At 41.7% G+C, this 20449-nt stretch overlaps 1 protein-coding gene across 1 annotated transcript in view; it reads left to right on the top strand.

Moving 5' to 3' along the window:
- Positions 1–20373, top strand: part of IGF2BP3 (insulin like growth factor 2 mRNA binding protein 3) — a 144031-nt gene extending 123658 nt beyond the window's left edge. The window contains exons 11-15 of the mRNA XM_087860972.1: positions 11031–11147; positions 14230–14304; positions 16939–17070; positions 17749–17862; positions 18135–20373. Of these exons, the coding sequence (XP_087717098.1) occupies positions 11031–11147; positions 14230–14304; positions 16939–17070; positions 17749–17862; positions 18135–18233 (537 nt within the window). The 3' untranslated portion in view covers positions 18234–20373. The remainder of the gene's footprint in view (positions 1–11030; positions 11148–14229; positions 14305–16938; positions 17071–17748; positions 17863–18134) is intronic.
- Positions 20374–20449: the final 76 nt, after the last annotated feature.

Below are 20449 nucleotides of genomic sequence, written 5' to 3' on the forward strand. Positions count from 1 at the left end.
ATGATTAAGATTTAATCAGCAGCCCTTTGAGAATACATGTCTTGCTCCCCAGCAGTCTTTCCCCCAGCGGGTTTACTCTCCATTGCTGATGGTCGCCCAGTCATATATTACTATTTTTATGTCTGCCATCTTTTACATTTGTTAGTTGGCAATGTTCTGTAAAGAATAGCTTTCTCTACGTTCTGCTTTACGAGGAAAAATGTTTTTTTGTCCTTTACGTTAGAATTACCCCAGACCTTCTGTGTCAGAGTCTACCCCCCAGGGCAGGAATGGGGGCCGAGGCTCAGGTATTACTACTTCGGAAAGCTCTCTGGCTGACTCCAGTATGGACATGGGCAAGGTTAACAACAGCTGCTCTGTTTCTTAACTGCATAAGAACCTGTGCCTCTCCTTGGACGTACATGAACCAGAATCTCAGTGGGAGCAGATGGAAGCTCAGAAATCTGTGATTTCGTAAAGGTCATCAGAAGTTTTTCATTACCCATTCATTGTCAAACTACTGTTCTGCAAGGAATGTTTACTATTCTGTGTCAAGGGTAATTCACAGTAGACGATATTTGGGATAAGCGTAAATACATACCACTCAGGTATGTCACTCTTTCTAACTTGTTTGGTGCTTTATTTTAAAGTGTGGGTAAGGGGCGCCTGGGTGGTTCGGTTAAATGTTCAGTTCTTGATTTGGGCTCAGATCGTCATCTCAGGGGCATGAGATCAAGCTCTGCATCGTGCTCCATTCTGAGCATGGAACCTGCGTAAGATTCTTTCCCTCGGGCGCCCCCACCCCGCTTGTTCTCTCTCTCTCTCTCTCTCTCTTTAAAAACAAAACAAACAAACAAAAAAAAGTCGTCAAAAACTTGCCCCCTTTTCTTTGGATCACCTGTTATTACAATCCACAAATATCAGTTCAAAAGTATCTATGGGATGCTGCCATATGTCTGTTTTCCTGCCTTTAAATATATTTTGGCATGCTGTGTATATCAGGATTAGCTATGGCTATGTGTTACAAGAGAAAAAAAATGTTTTAAATGAGTTTTCCTTCTTCCTCAGAAGAGGCGAAGGGTAGACTATCCAAGGCTGGGAGTGGTTGTGCTGCATCATCTAGGACAGGTGCTCTTGGCTTAGTTATCATGCTGCCTCCTGGACCAGGGTGACTGCTCAAGCTCCAGCCATTGAGTCTGAGTCCAGCCAGCAAGGATGAAGGTTTAAAATCAACAGCCACCTCATATAAGGACACTGCCTGACAATAGCTATTTACACTTCTACGGGTTGCTCTTGTTACCAGAACATAACATCAGTTACATCTACCTGTGAGAGAAGCTGGGAGACCGTGTCTATAACTGAAGAGATGAATAAATCTGCCTACTGGATTTAGTACTAGTCCCTATAAAGGGAATTGCACAGAGCCTGGGAGGGTGCAGGTGAGCTTTTAAGTTCTCTCAAAAACAAAACCAAACAAAAACCACACACACACACACACACACACACACACAAAACCCAGGATAATCTAAATTGATTCTGGAGGAGAAAATTCGATCTTTCAGATTCCACTCCTACAGATTATTTTCACATCGAAACAAAGGGAAAACACCATTTTCAGAGAACTGTGTTGTGTTTCTGGATACCAGTTAGAGTGAACTATGCTTCCAAATAACTGTGAGGTAATTTCCTAATTTACTGTTTCAAGGGAGCAATTCTTTCACAAGGTCTGTTTCAGTATAGAACTTCTTTGTGGGGAAGTACTCAGTTGGAATAGCTTTGCCGTCGCTGTATATTATTAGACTCGGTTCGTTGTCTAAACACAGCTCACTGATACTATGAAGTGTACCTAATGGTCACCACTTTTTGAAACACAAACTTGTTTTTAAAGGCAATAATTAAATTTACCAAAGCTTTATCAATTTCTTTTTTCTTACCTTTTTTCACATTCCCTTTTTTCCCCTTTGGCTTCACTGTTCTTCTTGCTGAAGAACCTAGTATTGTGGGGCTGTGAGGGTCTGTGATGACATGTATTTGAAAACTGGGTTAGCGGAGGAAAGGTTGGCAGGTGCGGGCTCGCGGCCTGGCGTCTGCAGCTGCGGATGCGAAGCTTGCCGGCCCTTAGGAGCTCTCACGGGTAGTCTGTGGCTTACTGAGGGTGACCCTTTAATCCTCGATGCCCTGTAGGTTAGCAGTGAATCTCTTCCACTTGAAGTGTGTATTGCCTGGTAAGAAGTCGGTTTTGATGACTCAATGTTTCAAAGATTCTGCCTCTTTTTATGTATTGCTTCCTCTTTCTTTTGGAGTTGTTTCATTTTTCTACTCATGTTTTCTCAGTGCTGCTTTGTAACATGAAAGGAGAATTGATGCACCTTGACTTTGGATAAATCCCTTACTTCTGTTCCATTCCAGAACTTTGTTCACCCTCCCACCTCCCCCCACCCCCAACGATGTATTCTAACTGGAACCTGCCAGGTGGATTTTTTTCTAATAGAGCCAGAGTCGGTTCTTCCAACGGACAAAAAGTCTCTAGTTCCTGCCTAGCAGCTGGCTTATGCAGTACTTAATTGGCAAACTTTGAGTTTAGAAATGACAAGAAATGCTCCTTTCAAAAACGCTCGAACAGTAGGGAAGAGGCAATTGGCAGCTCCTGAACAGAGCAGGAGCTGAACTTGGCAGCGCACAGAACAGCATCCATAGCTGAGTGTTACTTCCTGGCGTTTGGGTTGGCAGAAGTTAGCTCAAGTGCTGTTGTCTTCATAATTTTGATAGCGTCTTTGGAATCTTCCCAGAAGTCTCCAGAACAATAATGTGATCCTAAAATTGCTAACTTTCTGTTTATTGAAAAGGCAAGAAAGATGAACATTTTCGTAGGTTTTTAGCTAGTTCAGGGTGCTCTTTGAGAAACAATATTTTAGGAGTTGAAAGGGATTTTTGAGTCCGTTCTCTTAGCCTTACTTCTTAGGATTTCTTATTGTAGGTACAGCTCTTTTGTCAGTAAAAAAAAATTCAAAGTCAATAACTTACCGTCTACATTTACAACCTCTAGGAGGCCTTGGTTACTCAGCTATGGGGAGAAACTTTCTGTGCCCTTTTTTTTTTTTTTTTAAAGACTTCAATATTCTGTTCAGGTCATGGAGTTGAGTAAACTTAATTTCAGTTCCAGACCCAAATCCATTAAAACAAAACAAACAAAACTAAACAAAACAAAAACCCCAGGAGTATCTGTTGTACAAACCGAAGGGAAACACTGGCGTCCTTCCAGTTCCTGAAGCCTGGTCTCGTTGGCTGGCGGGCACGTCTCCGTGCCTTTGCGATGCCTTAGATTCTGTTCCCCACAAAGTAGATACACTTAACCTTACTGTTTGCTCATTCTTGTATCTCCTCGTGATAGACGGTGAGGAATTACTCACTGGCAGACTTCCCCAGTTATGCAAACTTTCAGTGGAGCAGCTTTGTTCTTATGTTATTTCAAGCTCTAACATAGAGTCTGCCAAGAAGTCCAAAGGAAGTTTTGCCGATAGGCATCTGGCAGAAATCCGTAGGGAAGCAGCTTGGGTCATGTGACTACCCTTCACCTCTGAAGGTTTAGGAAGAGGGGTTCAGGATAATGCAGCTGGACCTGAACTTAAATGCAAAGAGTGTGTAACAAGAAAGGGTAATGCTGAGGGGTTTTTTTCAAGCTTGATCTCAGAGACTTAAAGTCACAGGTGCAAGAGGCTTATCCCAACCCATTGTTCTGGCTTCATCGTTTTGTGAGAGTTGTCTACATATCCACGTCGTGGAAACAAAGCTTGGGATTGCAGAACTCTCCACGACAGTAATTTGCTCCACAGACCAGTTTAGCCATTGTCAGAGAGACAGGATAGTTCTGGGAGGTGCCGTATATTCCCAGAGGAAAAGCTCCTGTAAAGGTAGCTTGTGGTCAGGGAGGTGCTGCGTGGACATGCATGGACTTGGCGTGAAGGGCATTGGGTGATGTTAAAAAATGTCTCCCCAGGCCTCAGACATCTGACGAGTGAGGCGCCGTCGCCAGGAGCGCGTCCCTGCCCATCGGGGTGGGGCACCACCTGCCTCCTGGTGTGTCTAGGCTGCTTTCTGACACTGCTTTTTCTGTTCGACAGCCTCTCTTGTTCCTGTTCATCCCAGCACAGCACATTTTTCTGTCTCTATACGGAGTCTTTATGTCTTCACCCTTTCCGAAGTTCTGTTAAAATTTGGTCCTTCCGGCCCTTCTCTATTGACCACGACTCCTCTTCCAAAGCCTCACACAACTTTTAAGTTTGCTCTTAGTCTTCGTATGGGACGTGTTCACTCCTACTCGATCCCCACCCCCAAAAAGCAAAGAAAAAAAGCGCTGGTGGCCTTTCATCACCATGTCAGAAAGATTATTTGGCTTTTGTTCAGCTTTCGTGGCGACAACATAGGTTTGAGCTCTTCTCCTAGCAGAGCTGTCCTCAGTATCTTCTAGGCCAGGACACATGCCCACACTGTGCTTTCGAGGCTCTGCGGCTTTCGCTCCAAGGATGCCTGTTAACATTGCTCCTCTGAAGACAGAAGTTGCTCTCTGGGATCCGTCCCGGGAAAAGTGTTTTTTTACGAAGCAAATGGATAGATTTTCTCTTCCAGGCGTACTCAATTATGCAGCTGATTTTCTTTTCTTAAATTAGCTGCTAGGAAGCTTAGAGCCAAATGTATACAAGAGCAGCATTCCTGGCTTCATCTTTTATATTCAGGTCCCTGTGCTCTTATTTCTTCGCCTCCTTTGTTTTACTTCTAGATTATGTGTATTTTCTAAGCAGCCTAAAATCTTTCTGGAACAAGGCCCAGAAAACAAATAATTACACAGTCATGGCAAAATACAATGGGGCAGATCTGGGCAAGTTACACATCGGCTTTAGTCTGATCATTAAAAAGGCCTTTATCACTGGCAGGCCAAAAACAAAAGTATGTTATTCAGAAGAACATGGTATAGATGTTCTCAGTGAGATAAAATACTTAGATTCTATCTTTACTTAAAAAAAATTAGTTAAGATTATCAGTTTTACCATAAGGACTAGAATGACATTAATATTAAGCATAATTTATGGTCAGTGTCCATGTGAATTCAGTTACTAAAATAAGAAAGGCCTTAAAGTGTCCCCTGGAATAAATGGTACGTGGTCATTGTGGGACACACTGACAGGCTGTGAGGTGTGTGCTCTGCACACAGAGGCCCTATTCTTAGGACTGGGAAGTACTAAAGAAGGAACTAACGTTATTCGTTCAGGGTTCTTCACTGATGAATAGCAACAGAAGTGCCTTGGCCAAGCTATGCAGGACAGGCCCCTGTCACAGATCTGCACAGTTCAGAGTTGAGTGGGAAGGCAAACCCTCTTCTGGGGTATTTGTTCCAAGAGTGCTTACACGGAGCTACCAGGGAGGCTTCACGTGGCTGACCGCCGGCTTAGTCCTGCAGTGCGGTAGGACGTCCTGGGAAACACCAGGAGTACCAGTCGTGAAGAAAGTAGTACAGCTATTTATACGTATGCCAAAGAAACAGAATCCGATAGTTTTCCTCAGTAATATTTCCTGGAGTTGAATTTGAGGTTATCTCTTTTTTTTTTTTTTTTTTTTTAAAGATTTTTTATTTATTTATTCGACAGAGATAGAGACAGCCAGCGAGAGAGGGAACACAAGCAGGGGGAGTGGGAGAGGAAGAAGCAGGCTCATAGCGGAGGAGCCTGATGTGGGGCTCGATCCCAGAACTCCGGGATCACGCCCTGAGCCGAAGGCAGACGCTTAACCGCTGTGCCACCCAGGCGCCCCTGAGGTTAACTCTTAAGAGGAAATAGGAGGTACATGTGGGTTAGAGGTCAACGAAGACTTTGAAATAAGAGCACAGTTCAGAGGATTTTTATCTGTAGGAAACTCACACGGGGTCTTGAATCGTAAGTTGCTTTCTGTTTCGTAAGTGCGAAAGGCGTGGTTCAAAATAAAATGATTTCCGCCTTTAATATAATCGTTGACCATAAAATAAATGTATTAGTATGAGAATTTGGAAATATCTGTCGATTTTAAATGTTAATGCTCCGATCCAGCATTTCTATTACATAAAATCTTAGAAGTATTAGTATAGGGGCACAAGATTGATGTTGAGAGATTTGATTGCCGTGTTATAGAAATTAGTGAAAAAATGTGGAAACCAAACTTTCTGCAGATCTTGAAAACAGCACCTTCAGATTCAACAAAATAACTGTCAGGTAAACGTGGAATAGTGGATTTTTTTCTTGGCAAGTTTTCTGTGATGTGGTTATTTTATTCTCACAGTGGAAACAGACGTTGAGACTCTAAGTTATAAAGTACCTTAAACACACATAAGATGGGTGTTTGCAGGTGAGACAACAGATCTGTTGCTGTCGGATCCTTGTTCTGTTGGAGCATCGTGTGTGTGTGTGATTCAATTAAACTATTAAAACTTTTTGTAAATTTTTTTGCAGTATAGTTCACATAGAACATTGGTTTCAGGGGTATGACATAATGATTCGATATTTGTATATATTGCAAAATGATGACCACAATAAGTCAACATCCATGACCATAGTGATTTTTTCCCTTGTGACAAGAACTTTTAGGATCTCTCTTAGCAACCTTCGAATACGCAGTATAGTATTAACTATAGTCATCAAGCTGCACGTTACATTCCCGTGACTATATATTATATAGCTGGAAATTTGTGCCTTTTGACCCCCTTTACATTATTCTTAATCTTAGTTATCCCTTTTCTTCAAAATAAGGAATTTTTTAAAAAGTAGGCTCCACGCCTATGTGGGACTTGAACTCACAACCGTGAGTTGGATGCTCCCCAAATAAAGAATTTTTAATGGACTGTCTCTGATGCCATTTTTTGCACATCGATGATCAAAGGCTTGAGCTTTTGCCAATGACACGTGGGAAATTTCTTTTGGCTCAGAAAGTCATACCAAGGTAGAGAGAAGAGCGATACCCCCAGGGAAGGCAGCACCTCCTCAGCTGAGAGTTCCATTGGGCTGTTACATAGGTCTTTTTGTTTTGAGAGCGAGCGAGAGAGCGCGAGCTCCAGTGGGGTAAGGGGAGAGGAAGAGGGACAAGCAGACCCCTTGCTGAGCAGAGAACCCCATGTGGGGCTCGATCCCAAGACCCTGAGATCATGACCCAGGCTGAAGTCACTCGCTTAACTGACTGAGCCACCCAGGCGCCCCGGGCTGTTCTTAATCACTTCTGCAGCTCTGTGGTGTAAGCACATCCGGGCCTGTGGGAAGCGGGCTGCGTCTTTTTTTTTTTTTTTTTTTTTTAATGGCTTAAGCGATCGGTCCAGGGTTGAATGCGGCTGCAGCACCAGTCGGTATATGACCATGTACAAGTCACTTAATCTCTTTCACTCAGTTTTCTCATTTTTAAAATGGAAATGTCGTTAGTTTCTATTAGTAGTATGGGTTGTGAGGTGTACATGAGGTGATGGGCCTCACAGAGAGGACTCACAAACTCTGACCACACAGGAATCCCGTATGCCGCTGCTCCCTGCTCATAGTCACCTTCTTCTGGAACCGGAATTTTGACCTCAGCATGCTTTTTACCCATCTCCCACCACGCTAAACACAAAGGTAGCACTCACATGTCCCATGCACGTCGTCACTGGGATTCCACCATTCTGTGTGGACGGAGTGGAAAACTTACTGTATAACTTGTTAATTATCAATTTTGAATGTTCGGAACCTTTGACTAAAGCAGTTTTACTTCGAAGAATTTATGTAGTAGAGGTATTTGTACAAGGGCACAATTTTTTGTACAAAGATTTGATTGTAGCATTACATGAATTAGTTGAAAATTGGTAACTACACACACACACACACGCACACACGTGCGTGGAGATGAGACCGCGGTGGTGAGTCTAGCTGCAGGAATACCCTTTTTAGGGGGATGAGGCAGGGGCATATAAATGACATTGGGAAGAGATCCAAGCTGTATCGTTACGCTTAAAAAAAAAAACACCAAATTAGAACATGTTTTTGGTAGCATGTTCCCATTTATTTCCTATTTTGGTTTATTAAATCCATTTCCCCCCATGAAACAGGTCTGTCTGTCCTTACCTAGTTTCCCATGTCGTCTTTTCCACTGGGTATGGTCATTCCTCCTGAGCATTTTGCCTGGAAGAATTAAACTTATTCGGGTTTGGTGCTTTATTTAGGTAATGAGTTGATTATAGAGGTAACGGTTGTTTGGGTCAACATAAATTTTTCTGATTGATTTTTGGTAACTCCTACTAGACAAATTTTTGACATTTTCAGATTTATTGACATTATTGTACCTTTTTATCTTACCTAATATTTCCCTTTTCTCATTTCAGTTTATTAACTGATACATAGACAAAAGGTTTTCCTTTAAAGAACCAGCCCGGCCTTTTTTGTTATTTCCAGAGTGTTTCTGTACTAATTTAGTTTTTAGAAAATCTTTGCTTCAGGGGCGCCTGGGTGGCACAGCGGTTAAGCGTCTGCCTTCGGCTCAGGGCGTGATCCCGGTGTTGTGGGATCGAGCCCCACATCAGGCTCCCCTGCTATGAGCCTGCTTCTTCCTCTCCCACTCCCCCTGCTTGTGTTCCCTCTCTTACTGTCTCTATCTCTGTCAAATAAATAAATAAAATCTTAAAAAAAAAAAAATCTTTGCTTCAGAGGAAGGAAACTATAAAGACTACGAAAAAAAATTCCTACTAAATAGAGTCATCTGTGTCCTGTGGTGGAATGGCCTTCGGTAAGTGCGTGTCGAGGGACAGGTGGAATGGCTGATTCGTGTGTACGGGGCTTTCTGCTGTTGCAGCAGCTCCCTGTGGACCCGTGGTTGCAGGCGCTCCACGCTCTCTGCTTGCACAATGCGCTCAACAGGGAGGAGAGGGAGCGGATGGTGCCCCTGCCCATTTGTGTGTTGTAGGAGTGCGGTCATTCGGTGGACCGGTGTGAAGTGGCACAGAATTTATCTCCTCGTGCAGTAAGAATGAATGAGCCCGGTACTGCTGTTTCCTTTGACTGAGATTTCCAGAAACTGCTTAACATGATCATATTCTAGAGATTTTCCCAGTTCCTGGGTTGCTTGAAAGCAAAACTGTTGACATGTTTGAGACTTAACGAATTTCGAGTTTGGTAAATGAGAAATCAGACTAAAGCTGTTTCATGGCTCTGTGTGAACATATTACAGTACTTGAGGGACCAACTTGAGTACTTGGAAACGGAATTTATTGTATCCTCCATAACAGGAATGTAAGAAGGCTCAAGAGAGAATTCTGTGAAGTGTTTCTTACCAAGTAGTTAATGTGTACATTTTTTTTTTTTTTTTTTTTAGATTTTATTTATTTATTTGACAGAGACAGCCAGCGAGAGAGAGAACACAAGCAGGGGGAGTGGGAGAGGAAGAAGCAGGCTCCCAGCAGAGGAGCCTGATGTGGGGCTCGATCCCAGGACTCCGGGATCACGCCCTGAGCCGAAGGCAGAGGCTTAATGACTGAGCCACCTGGGCGCCCCTAATGTGTACGTTTCTTACTGCAATAAACATATCTTCTAGTATCTCTATAAATCTTAGTTGGTAGGTGTACTTAAAAAAAGGGGGGGGGGCGCCTGGGTGGCACAGCGGTTAAGGCGTCTGCCTTCGGCTCAGGGCGTGATCTCGGCATTATGGGATCGAGCCCCACATCAGGCTCCTCCACTATGAGCCTGTTTCTTCCTCTCCCACTCCCCCTGCTTGTGTTCCCTCTCTCGCTGGCTGTCTCTATATCTGTCAAATAAATAAATAAAATGTTTAAAAAAAAAAAAACACACACACAACTGCATATTAAGTTAGTGTGTTCAGTTGTGGTTCATCTTAAAATATTTCTTGGCATGTATGGGAAATCTGTACCTGTCTCTCAATTTTGCTGTGAACCTAAAATTGCTCTAAAAAAGTCTTAGAAAATAAAAAATATTTCTTGGAATGAATTTCTTAGAATTGACTTACCCTTGGAAGCATGTTTTTCTTAATGTTGTTAGAAAGTAAGCAAGTGTTGAGGCGCCTGGGTGGCTCAGTCAGTTAAGCGTCCAACTCTTGGTTTCAGCTCAGGTCTAGATTTCAGGGTTGTCGGTTGGAGCCCCATGCTGGGCTCCACACTAGGCATGGAGTCTACTTAAAAAGTAAGCAAGTATTAACGTATGAACATGTGCATGGCTTCTCCATTTTGGAACCTGTAGCTCACCAGTAACATCACTGGATCTTGGATTAGCCTTTTTTTTGGCAGGGGTGGGGGAACCCAGTCACTGTGTCCTCTTGAGCGTGTGTCTGTTAGCCCTACAAGAACGACCGTTTGAAGGGAAGATGACTCAGGAAGGACGTAGATGGCTTGAAGTGGGAAGTTGAGAAGTAAAGTACACAGATAAAATGCATTTTTGAAAAATCTTTGAGGAGTTTGTCTTCAAAATGTTACCCATTTGTCCATGTGTTAAGTGGCAAAGGAAGGGCAGAGATGGAAGGAGTAACGAACTATGCGGCAGAATCCTAGGGCACTCTGCCACTTCAGCGCGGCATCTAGTTCTCTTCGAATCCCCTGCTAGGCTTGGGTGTGGTCGTGTACGGAACGGTGGTAAGGTCTTACACGGTTCATCATGTGTAATGGGACTCAGGAGTTCTTCCCTTTGAGCACAGTTCATCAGGTATGAAGCAAAACCTGCACGGATAAGGTGTAGACTTGGTGTCCTTGGATGCAGTCATGTTTGTTGATGTGTGGCCCAGAATTTCACTTACTTGTCAAGAATCTAAACTTTATGACTTTGACTTACCTTTTTAATCTGCAAATCAGTGACATCCTAAAGTTGAAGAAAATTTTGTGGAGTAAAAAGACCTTTTAAATTCAGACGCTTTCAGGACGAATGAGATGTTGTTCTCAACTTCAGGTTAACTCTTACCAACGAACTCTTGTCAACTTCCTAATACTCCTGTAGGAGAATGCCCCCATCCCTGTGCCAATGGTAGTAGCCTCATTTTACCGAACACACACGTATGTCCTGTCTTTCCAACAGCAATCGGAAACGGAGACTGTGCATCTGTTTATCCCAGCCCTGTCTGTCGGCGCCATTATCGGCAAGCAGGGGCAGCACATCAAGCAGCTTTCTCGCTTTGCAGGAGCTTCTATTAAGGTACTGTTCTGCCAGCTGTGGTTAGTACTTTAATGACAGTGAGTTACAGGAACAGGAGTCGTCCTGCCACTTTATAATCGAATTGAACGTTGGCAGTCTATACTGGGGCTACATAGGGTGTGACAGATCAACAGCTTCAACGAAGTAAGCGGACGTCTCAGAAAAAAGTGGTACACAGTCTAGTGCGGGAGTGGTAATTGGGCCTGCTAAGTCCCTGGACCTAGGTTTGTTCTAGCTCATCTTCCGCACGCATGGCCTTGGTCCCTCAAGGTCCCAAATGACAGTATTCTGTGCTGTCATGAGTCTGTGGTCCACCCAGTTGGAGGACACTAAGAACCTTCCTCTTACAGAGGTTTCTTATTAGCTGCCATAGGATGTTTTTATCTCCATTTCATTGCTCAGAAACTGCATCACAAGGCCAGACACAGCTGAAAGAGCAACAGGGAAATGTTGAGCTAAGTATTTTATTATTATGGAAAGTGGGATAACAAGTATCAGAGGACAGCGTATGGTATTCACCAACTAGATATCTGTGTGCTCTGAAGATTCTGTATTTTGATATTCTGAGAAACAATAACCTACATAGCTCATTGTGTTTTAAGGTATGCACAAATTGATAATGGCTCGATGCAGTGACAGTTTTCTTCAGGAACACATCAGTTTAGTGGGGTGTTTTTTTTTTTGTCGTTAATGTTTTATAAAATTTTTTGTTTGAAGGAATCCAGTACTGGGGTGCCTGGGTGGTTCAGTCAGTTGAGCCTCTGACTCTTGATTTTGACTCTTGATTTTGGCTCAGGTCATGATCTCAGAATCCTGGGATCGAGTCCCATGTAGGGCTCCACGCTCAGTGGGGAGTCTGCCCCTTCCCTCTGCACTGCGTGCTAACTAAATAATAAATGAATCTCTAAATAAAATCTTAAAAAAAAAAAGTACACAGAAAAGTTGCACTCAGATGTTTATAGTATCTTTATTTCCAGCTGACCGCCAATGGGAAGCAGCACATGTTCAGTAATGGGCAAATAAACTGTGGTCCACCTACGCAGAAGATACTAAGAATAAACCATTGGTAGATACAAGTTAGTTGGATCTCATGTTACATGCTAAGGGAAAGAAATCAGACCCCAAAGCCCGCATACTCTGTGATCCATTTGTATGTAAAATCTGGAAAAGGCAGAACTATAGGGATAGAGGAAAAAATTGAGTGGTTGCTAGGAATTGGAGGTGGGAGGGAGGCCTGAATACAGAGAGATAGCGGAAAGAATTGTGGAGAGTGAACTATTTTTATTTTGATTGTGGTGGTGGTTATCTGCCTATGCATTTGTTACCAAAGAATGAATTTTACTGTATGTAAATTAAATAGTTAATAAAAAAGCAAAACACAGAAATAGCCCTCATATGCTCTCTTGTAGCAAAAGATAACAAAATACATGAACAGGAAATGCAGCAAAGATAAACAGGTAAAGGAAAAGTGGTGGTACAAGATTGAGGGGTGAACCAACCTTACTGTCCTTCAAGTTTCCTGACTGAGTTAAAAGTAAGTCTTTGACACGTGCAAAAAGAACCTAGTAGACTGGCTTTGGAAAAACTGCAATGAACATTTATTTCCTGAATGAGAACTGAGTATTTACGTATTCAGTTTTCTCTCTCTCGGGCTTCACAGAGGTTGTATAATGAGGGTAAAATGTTTCCAAGTCTGAAACATACACTTTGCTAGAGTTACATATACATACATTTCATGTGTGTACTTAGTAGGCACGTACTTGGTATTAACTATTTGTGTTCACTTGGACATTTAGACCATTCTTACTCTGCACAAACAGTGCAGTGATGGACAGAGTTCCTTTAGCCAAGCTGTTACATACAACTTTATTCTTTAAGGTAAGTCTATAAAAGTAGATTTGGTGAGTCAAAGGGCATGTGTTTTCAGGCTTTTTCAGAGACTATAGCAATTTATACTCTCAAACTCCATGTATGAGTGCCTTTAGACCCAGCCCTCCTTCACCAGTATTGACAAATCTAATCAGAAAGATAAAGAATGCTGTCTTTGTTCCAGGGGTTTCCTGTGAATAATTCTAAGAGCTTAGATTAAAGGGAAGTACTTACTTGTTTTATAGACTCAAAATTAGTGAGTGCCCAGCATGAAGTAGGAATAGTATTAGTGTGGCTCTAGATGACAGAGGGAGGGAGAAGAGAGGACTCCATTAAAAATAAAAACATTTTTTGATTCTAAACGTGGGTGGGAAGGGCTCTTGTAGACTCTATTAGTAACCGACAGGGATCGTAATGGTAGAATTTGGGGTAGTTTTTATCGTATTATTTGCTTCCCATTCTTAATAATAAGAATTTGCTTCTTACACGGCATATGTCTAGCAAATTTTTTTCTTTTGAAACAAATACCAGCTGGGTCCCCAAATCCTATGACTCTGGAAGAATCCTGGTTTCCTCGCCCTTCAATAGCTTCTGCAACATTTCCCCTGGCCCAGGCTTTTTGTGTGATTTCATATATTCTGCAAAAATAGAAAAGCTGTTTACTTTCTTTCTGCCAAATTAATGTTAGTTTATTCCATATGTTACTCTAATGAGCATACTTCAGAGGAATTTACCAATAGTCTTAGATTTGTGAACATAGCAGTTTCTTGCACATACAGACCTGGGGGTTCTGACGCATATGGGCCAAAGACCACACTCTGAGCACCACTGGTGTAGTGATGAGGAACATGGGCAGTGGAGACAGACCACTTCTCCCTCCAGCTGGAGTAGCTGTGTGATCATGGCTGGGCCAGGTAACTCAACTTCTTCAGCCTTCAGTTTCCCCTGGTCCAGCACCACCTCGTTAGAACCTAGTGAGGATTAGTTGAGATTGCATGTGGACGTTTACATCAGGGCTGCGCACAGTGTAAGTGCACAGTTCATGGCAGGAGCCACAGCTAACAAACCCAGGTTAACCACTGCTGCTCTGCAACTTTCTTCCAGAAGGCGTTCGTTGTACACTTAAGTCACGCACAAATGTCAGGCTGGTATGTGTAACGTTTCTATCAGTGGCACCTGAAAGTGTCATCCCGCCTTGATGTGTCTGTTACAGATCGCTCCAGCAGAAGCGCCAGATGCTAAAGTGAGGATGGTGATTATCACCGGGCCGCCGGAGGCTCAGTTCAAGGTATGGGTTCTAGAGTGTGTGCACAGGTAACGAATGAATGGATTTCAAGAATGTTAATGCTTTCTTTTCAGGAACTTCATAACCTGGCTTCTCCCTTAAATATATCTAAAACCCAGTAAAAAGAATCTCCCAATGGAAAATCATAAGAATAAGAACAGAGTAGAAACATACTGAACGTTACATTTCAAAAATAAAGCAGACTTTGTTTCAATTTTGAGAGTTTTGTAACGTTGCTGGGTTTATCTCCCAAAGGAGAATCTGCTCAGTGCCTTGTTACTATGCGAAGGTGAGACCTTTAAGACTGAAATTTACAAACCTGTCTGGTTATTATGCCGTGGAAAACTTGTTCCCCAAGTTTCCCTCTTGTCCTTGAGGCCTTAACCTTGAATTAAAATGCCCCCCTTTCCTCTTACCCTTGAATTAACTCTGAGCCGTGGTCCGTAGTCTGACCACAAATCACTCTAATCCTTCCAATTTTAGAAGTAGAAATGGAACTTTTCTGGCATTTATGCTGGTGTGAACCATTGTTCATACTTACTGGGGTTTGGGACCTTTGCAGCTGGAATGCCCTTCATTGTATACTGAGAGTTGATGAAGAGCAGAGACTGGGCATCCAGGCTGCCAGTTCAAATCCCAGCTCTATCATTTATCTGCTGTGTGACCCTGGGCAAATTAGTTAACCTTTCTCTGGCTACTCAGCTGTAAAATGAGGATTAGAACATCCACAAGGTTGAAACAAGGTTATAAGGTATAAAGAATATAAAGTGCTTAGAATACTGCTTGCCACATAGGAAGCACCATATACGTAAGCTGGTGTTCAGCAGACTTGGGGTGAATCAGACTCTGCCAAATTCTCAGACACATACTTGCAAGTACATGATTTCTCCCACAGAACTTAGTACAAGTGTACAAGTAACTACTGCATTAGAATGTAACTACTTTATACCAAACCCATGTCTTATTCTACCACCTTTGCAACAGGACAACTCTTGAACCTTATGCCTAAGTTCCCTTAGCTCTAAAATGTGGCTAGTAACAGTGCCTACTTCTCCCCAATTTCCCCTTTGAAAATAACATTCTTAAATCTCTCTTTTCTATGGGACATTTTTCAGTAAAAATCTAAAAGCTTTTTCCACTTCATTTACAGGAAGAATAGGAAACAGAAGGAGGTACTTTGAGATGTGGGTGCAGTTGGCTAGGCTCAAACTCAGGTGAAGAAATTTAGTCTCTCACACCAGCCTTCTGGTCCAGGCCTTTGAAGTCCCAACTCAGAAATGTTGTAAACTGCTCCCTTCCCAAACCTACAGGATCACTTTTAGTATGAAATCTTAAAAGATAAACACAGACATCAGTTACTGTATGTTTCTTCTTGATGCTGAGCGCTTTTTTATAAATGGAACTACTATAATTGTATGCGGGGAAATTCAGTTTATTTCCCTGTATCCTTCAATGCCCATGTGGTATGGTGTAGTCACCTTAAAAGGAATATTTAAGAAAACCAGTAATGTTTAAATATTCTTAAAGTGATCAGTGATAATTACAAGTGAATTATATCAGAGATCTAAGGAGTGGTAAACCTCCCAACCCATACTTTCTGTGAAGAATTCGAGAACTATGTCCTCTAATACCTAGATCTGTGGCCTGAGACTTTGTGAATGAATGGAATATAGGGTACCAAGATGGATTTTGTTTTTTCTGTAACCCCCTATAATGAGCTTATCGCTTCTGCACCAGTGAAAATGTAAAATGTGTTGGGCACTTGTTTTTATGATTTACCCTGGTAGCTTGTCAGATTAAACCAACTCTGACTTCTTTATCCTTTGGTATATACTAGAGCAAATCAATGGTTGTACATAATAGAAGTTTCCTAAGTATAATGTCTAGTTGTATGCAGTAGGTATCAGTATGTGTTGACTATAAATAGAAGTGTGCATTAACCTGATTTTGTTGCCTTATTATTCAAAGTAGATGGGGCGCCTGGGTGGCGCAGTCGTTAAGTGTCTGCCTTCGGCTCAGGGCGTGGTCCCGGCGTTCTGGGATCGAGCCCCACATCGGTCTCCTCCGCTATGAGCCTGCTTCTTCCTCTCCCACTCCCCCTGCTTGTGTTCCCTCTCTCGCTGGCTGTCTCTCTCTGTCAAATAAATAAATAAAATCCTTATTTAAAAAAAAAAAAGCCACTTGGCTAAGATGAAGAAACCTGTTTCAATAGAAAATATCTTTTCAGCAGGTGTGAGCCTGCCACAGCTGGCTCTGTAGGTCTTCCCCGTCTCTTATCCTCAAGGAAAATTGCAATTACTTTCTTAGTGAAAGCAGGAAAGGTTTAACCTTTTAGGATCGGAGGGCAAATGGCCATTTGCCTACAAAGAGGATTTATTTTTAATTAAGCTGAGTACTAATTGCCTTTCATTCTTTTTGTTAAAAGAATAAATCCTGTTCAGCCATTCAGTTGCCTCCTCTGTGGTGCCTGTTACTGTGAACCTTCCTAACTTTGCCTTTTAGGCCATCTGCAACAGTCTGTCACATACAGGTGTGTCCCTGCCAAGGGCCATTCCAGTGAATTTGGGCCATCTCTGAAGTTAATGGACCTTCTTTCCCTTCAAGAATGACACTGATAGGATATGTTCTCATCTGTAGGCTCAGGGAAGAATTTATGGAAAAATTAAAGAAGAAAACTTTGTTAGTCCTAAAGAAGAGGTGAAACTTGAAGCTCATATCAGAGTGCCATCCTTTGCTGCTGGCAGAGTTATTGGAAAAGGAGGCAAAACGGCAAGTACTTCAGCAAAACCTGTGCAGTGGTATGAAAGGGAAAGCGTTGAAAGGTACTTAGGAGTTCCAAGTCCCTGAATTTGGGCTAATTTATAAAAAGCAGGATCATCTGGGCCAAGGTTTGGAGAAGACTGCCTTGTGTTCTTCCTGAGTGTTGGCGTCAGCCGCTGGTGACAGTAATGCCTCTTTCAGACCGCTCTGGGGGGGAGGACTGTCTCATGTACGAGGGGCGTTTAGCATTTCCGGCTGACATAACTTCAGCTTTTTGTTTTTGCACACTTGATGGAAAGAAAACTTTAAAAAATGTCATCTGCCTTTATAACCTACCTCTGTAACAAAACAAATGGTTACCAGTTTCTCTTTAGCACATGTAACTTCTAAGGTGTTTTCAAAGCTGTTTACAATTTTGAAGTAATTGAGAGCATTCACTTTGGAATCAGACTTTCAGGGATTCAGTCTGGTTCTGTCATTCATTTGTGTAACTGGTCAAATCAATTTTTTTTGGCTCTTAGTTTATCATTTTAAAATGGGCACAGTACTGATAACCTGATAGAATTATAGGTAGATTAGATGGAATTTGTAAAGCCACAGTTTAGTGTTTGGCACATAGTAAGTGCTCAGCAAATGGTAATTTTTTGTTTAAAACCATTTAACACGACCTGTGTTTATCTTGTTCAGGTGAATGAGCTCCAGAATTTGTCAAGTGCAGAAGTAGTTGTCCCTCGTGACCAGACACCTGATGAGAATGACCAAGTGGTTGTGAAAATAACTGGTCACTTCTATGCTTGCCAGGTAAGTGGGCTCTAATGTCATAAGCAAGCTCTTTGGCTTCTTTCCCAAATGGAAGCAATTCTCCTGTGGCTATGCCCCCACCCCATGTAAATCTTCAACGTTGTTGAGTGCTTAACACGCTTAATCCTAAGCAGGTAATTTCAGACTCTACTAGCAAACTAAACTAGTATGTATCTTTAACCTTCAGATCTGAAGTTGTTGAAATGGAAGAGTAAAATAACTGTTAGTAACCTTTGATTATGTAGAAATTTCAGATCTCTCACCTTTTGCAGGTTGCCCAGAGAAAGATTCAGGAAATTTTGACTCAGGTAAAACAGCACCAACAGCAGAAAGCTCTGCAAAGTGGACCACCTCAGTCAAGACGGAAGTAAAGGCTCAGGAAACAGCCCACCACAGAGGCAGATGCCAAACCAAAGACAGATTGCTTAACCAACAGACGGGCGCTGAACCCCTAATATCCAGAATTACATGCACAAGTTTTTACCTAGCCAGTTGTTTCTGAGGACCAGGCAACTTTTGAACTCCTGTCTCTGTGAGAATGTATACTTTATGCTCTCTGAAATGTATGACACCCAGCTTTAAAAAAAAATAAGGGGGGGAGGGAAAGAGAGGAGCTCTGCACTTCCCTTTTGTTGTATTCTCAGTGTAACAAATATTCTAATTTTTCTTAATATACCCCCCTAATGCCAGAAATTGGCTTAATGATGCAGTCACTAAATTCATAAAATATAGATTGCTCCCAAATCCAGTTGTTAAAATTGGATCAGAATAGAATGATTACAGGAACTTAAGTGTTAAGCTATTAGCATAGAAAAACTGTTCTCTGTTTTATTTTTATCTAACACTAACATGAATAACCTAAGGGAAGTGCTGAATGGTGTTGGCAGGGGTATTAAACGTGCATTTTTACTCAACTACCTCAGGTACCTATTCAGTAATGCAATGAAAGCAAAATTGTTTTTGTTTTTGTTTTTTTTTTTGGAAAATTTTATATACTTTATAAAGATAAAAGTCCAACAGTTTTTTAAAAAAGTTTAATTAGCTAACAGGAAAATAACAGAAAAATTTTACTTCTGGCTGGTGACCGTAAGCTGGAAAATTAATTTCAGGTTTTTTGAGGCTTTTGACACCATTGGTTGGAAAATCCAATAAATGTTCAGTGATATGGAGCAGTGCCTGTATTTGGAGAGCAGCAATACCATTTAATTTTTCGTTTATGGTAGGGAATTTTTTCGATGGTACTAACAGAGCAAAGTGGTTGCAGGAGGTTTTGGAACGGCTGGTTTAAATGGCTTCAGGAGACTTGGCTATGTGATTAAATGCATACAAATGCTTTGTGCTTTAGACTATCACTACCTAAAGTGCATCGATGAAGAGAGATGCAGCCCCTGTGGACTTTAAACTGATTGGCAAAAAGCAAGCTCCAGCTTGTCCTACGGGATGCTTAGTTTGCCAACACGCTTCAGACCAGTCGGTCTACACTTTGAGCAGACCCCAACAGAACTGCTTTGTGAAGACCAATGGGGTACTCAGATGGTGGGACAGTGTTCAAAGGCAATATCAAGGCTACATCTCCATGTGCCAGGCACTGTCACGAGCCTCACTAAGCTATTTTGAAGACTTTTAAACAACGATAAATCTAGAAAAATACAAGGCCACCTAAAATATTACATAAAATACAGAATTTCTGTATTCTCTGCAACCAATTATTTGAAAAAAAAAGTAGAGGATACCAGGAAACAATTTTTGGAATATAATTTGACTGACTCTGAGAACACATTTGACCCTTGATAGAGGGATACAGGATATATATGCCCAGTATGTACAATTATGTGGGTGTGGGTGGTCTCCGAGGCCACACTGCTCTCAGAATTGTTTGTTGCTTTTGTTCATTGAATGATCAGTCATCATATCCCACTGATCTGAAGGGCATATATAATAAGCTTTGAAAAATATGGCCTCCTTTGTATTTCAAGATGAATTTCTACAGACTAGGTAAGTTTTTCTGAAGATCACTGTTATCAATTAGACATTTTGCAAATGACTTGAAATGTTTTCTTAAATGTTTTCAGAAAACCAGTTTATTTTGTAGTTTTAGCCAAAAAGTGCCCTTTGTCATACAGTTCACCTAGCATTCATAATTTTTTCATATAATGAATTGCAAAAATAAAATCATAGACTGGCTTTCTGGTTGGATTTCAGGTGAGATGTGCTTAGGCCAGAGCTCTTCCTCAGCGTTTGATTTTTCTTCCCATGTTTGTTGTTGTTTTTATACACACACATACCTATAGGTGCTGCATTTATAAAGTTCTGTCATATTTCACTTCTAGCCTTTTAGTGTGGCAAATCATGTTTTACTTTTAATTAAGCAATGGTAATGGAGTATCTAATTCTGTAATTGAGTTTTGTACTCACCGCACATGGATCATTCCTCATCTGTAATGTGCCCCAAATGCAGCTTCGTTTTCCAGATACCTTGATGCAGAATAAAGTTTTTCATCATTAGGTGCAGCCTGGTGTACAGCATGTTTTATTTCTGGTTTTTCAAATAAATGTGAATGTTCAAATTTAATCAAACTCAGATTTT

The sequence above is a fragment of the Ursus americanus genome, chromosome 3 (assembly GCF_024610735.1).
Source record: "Ursus americanus isolate L20-20 chromosome 3, mUrsAme1.1.p, whole genome shotgun sequence".
Classification (NCBI taxonomy): Eukaryota; Metazoa; Chordata; class Mammalia; order Carnivora; family Ursidae; genus Ursus; species Ursus americanus.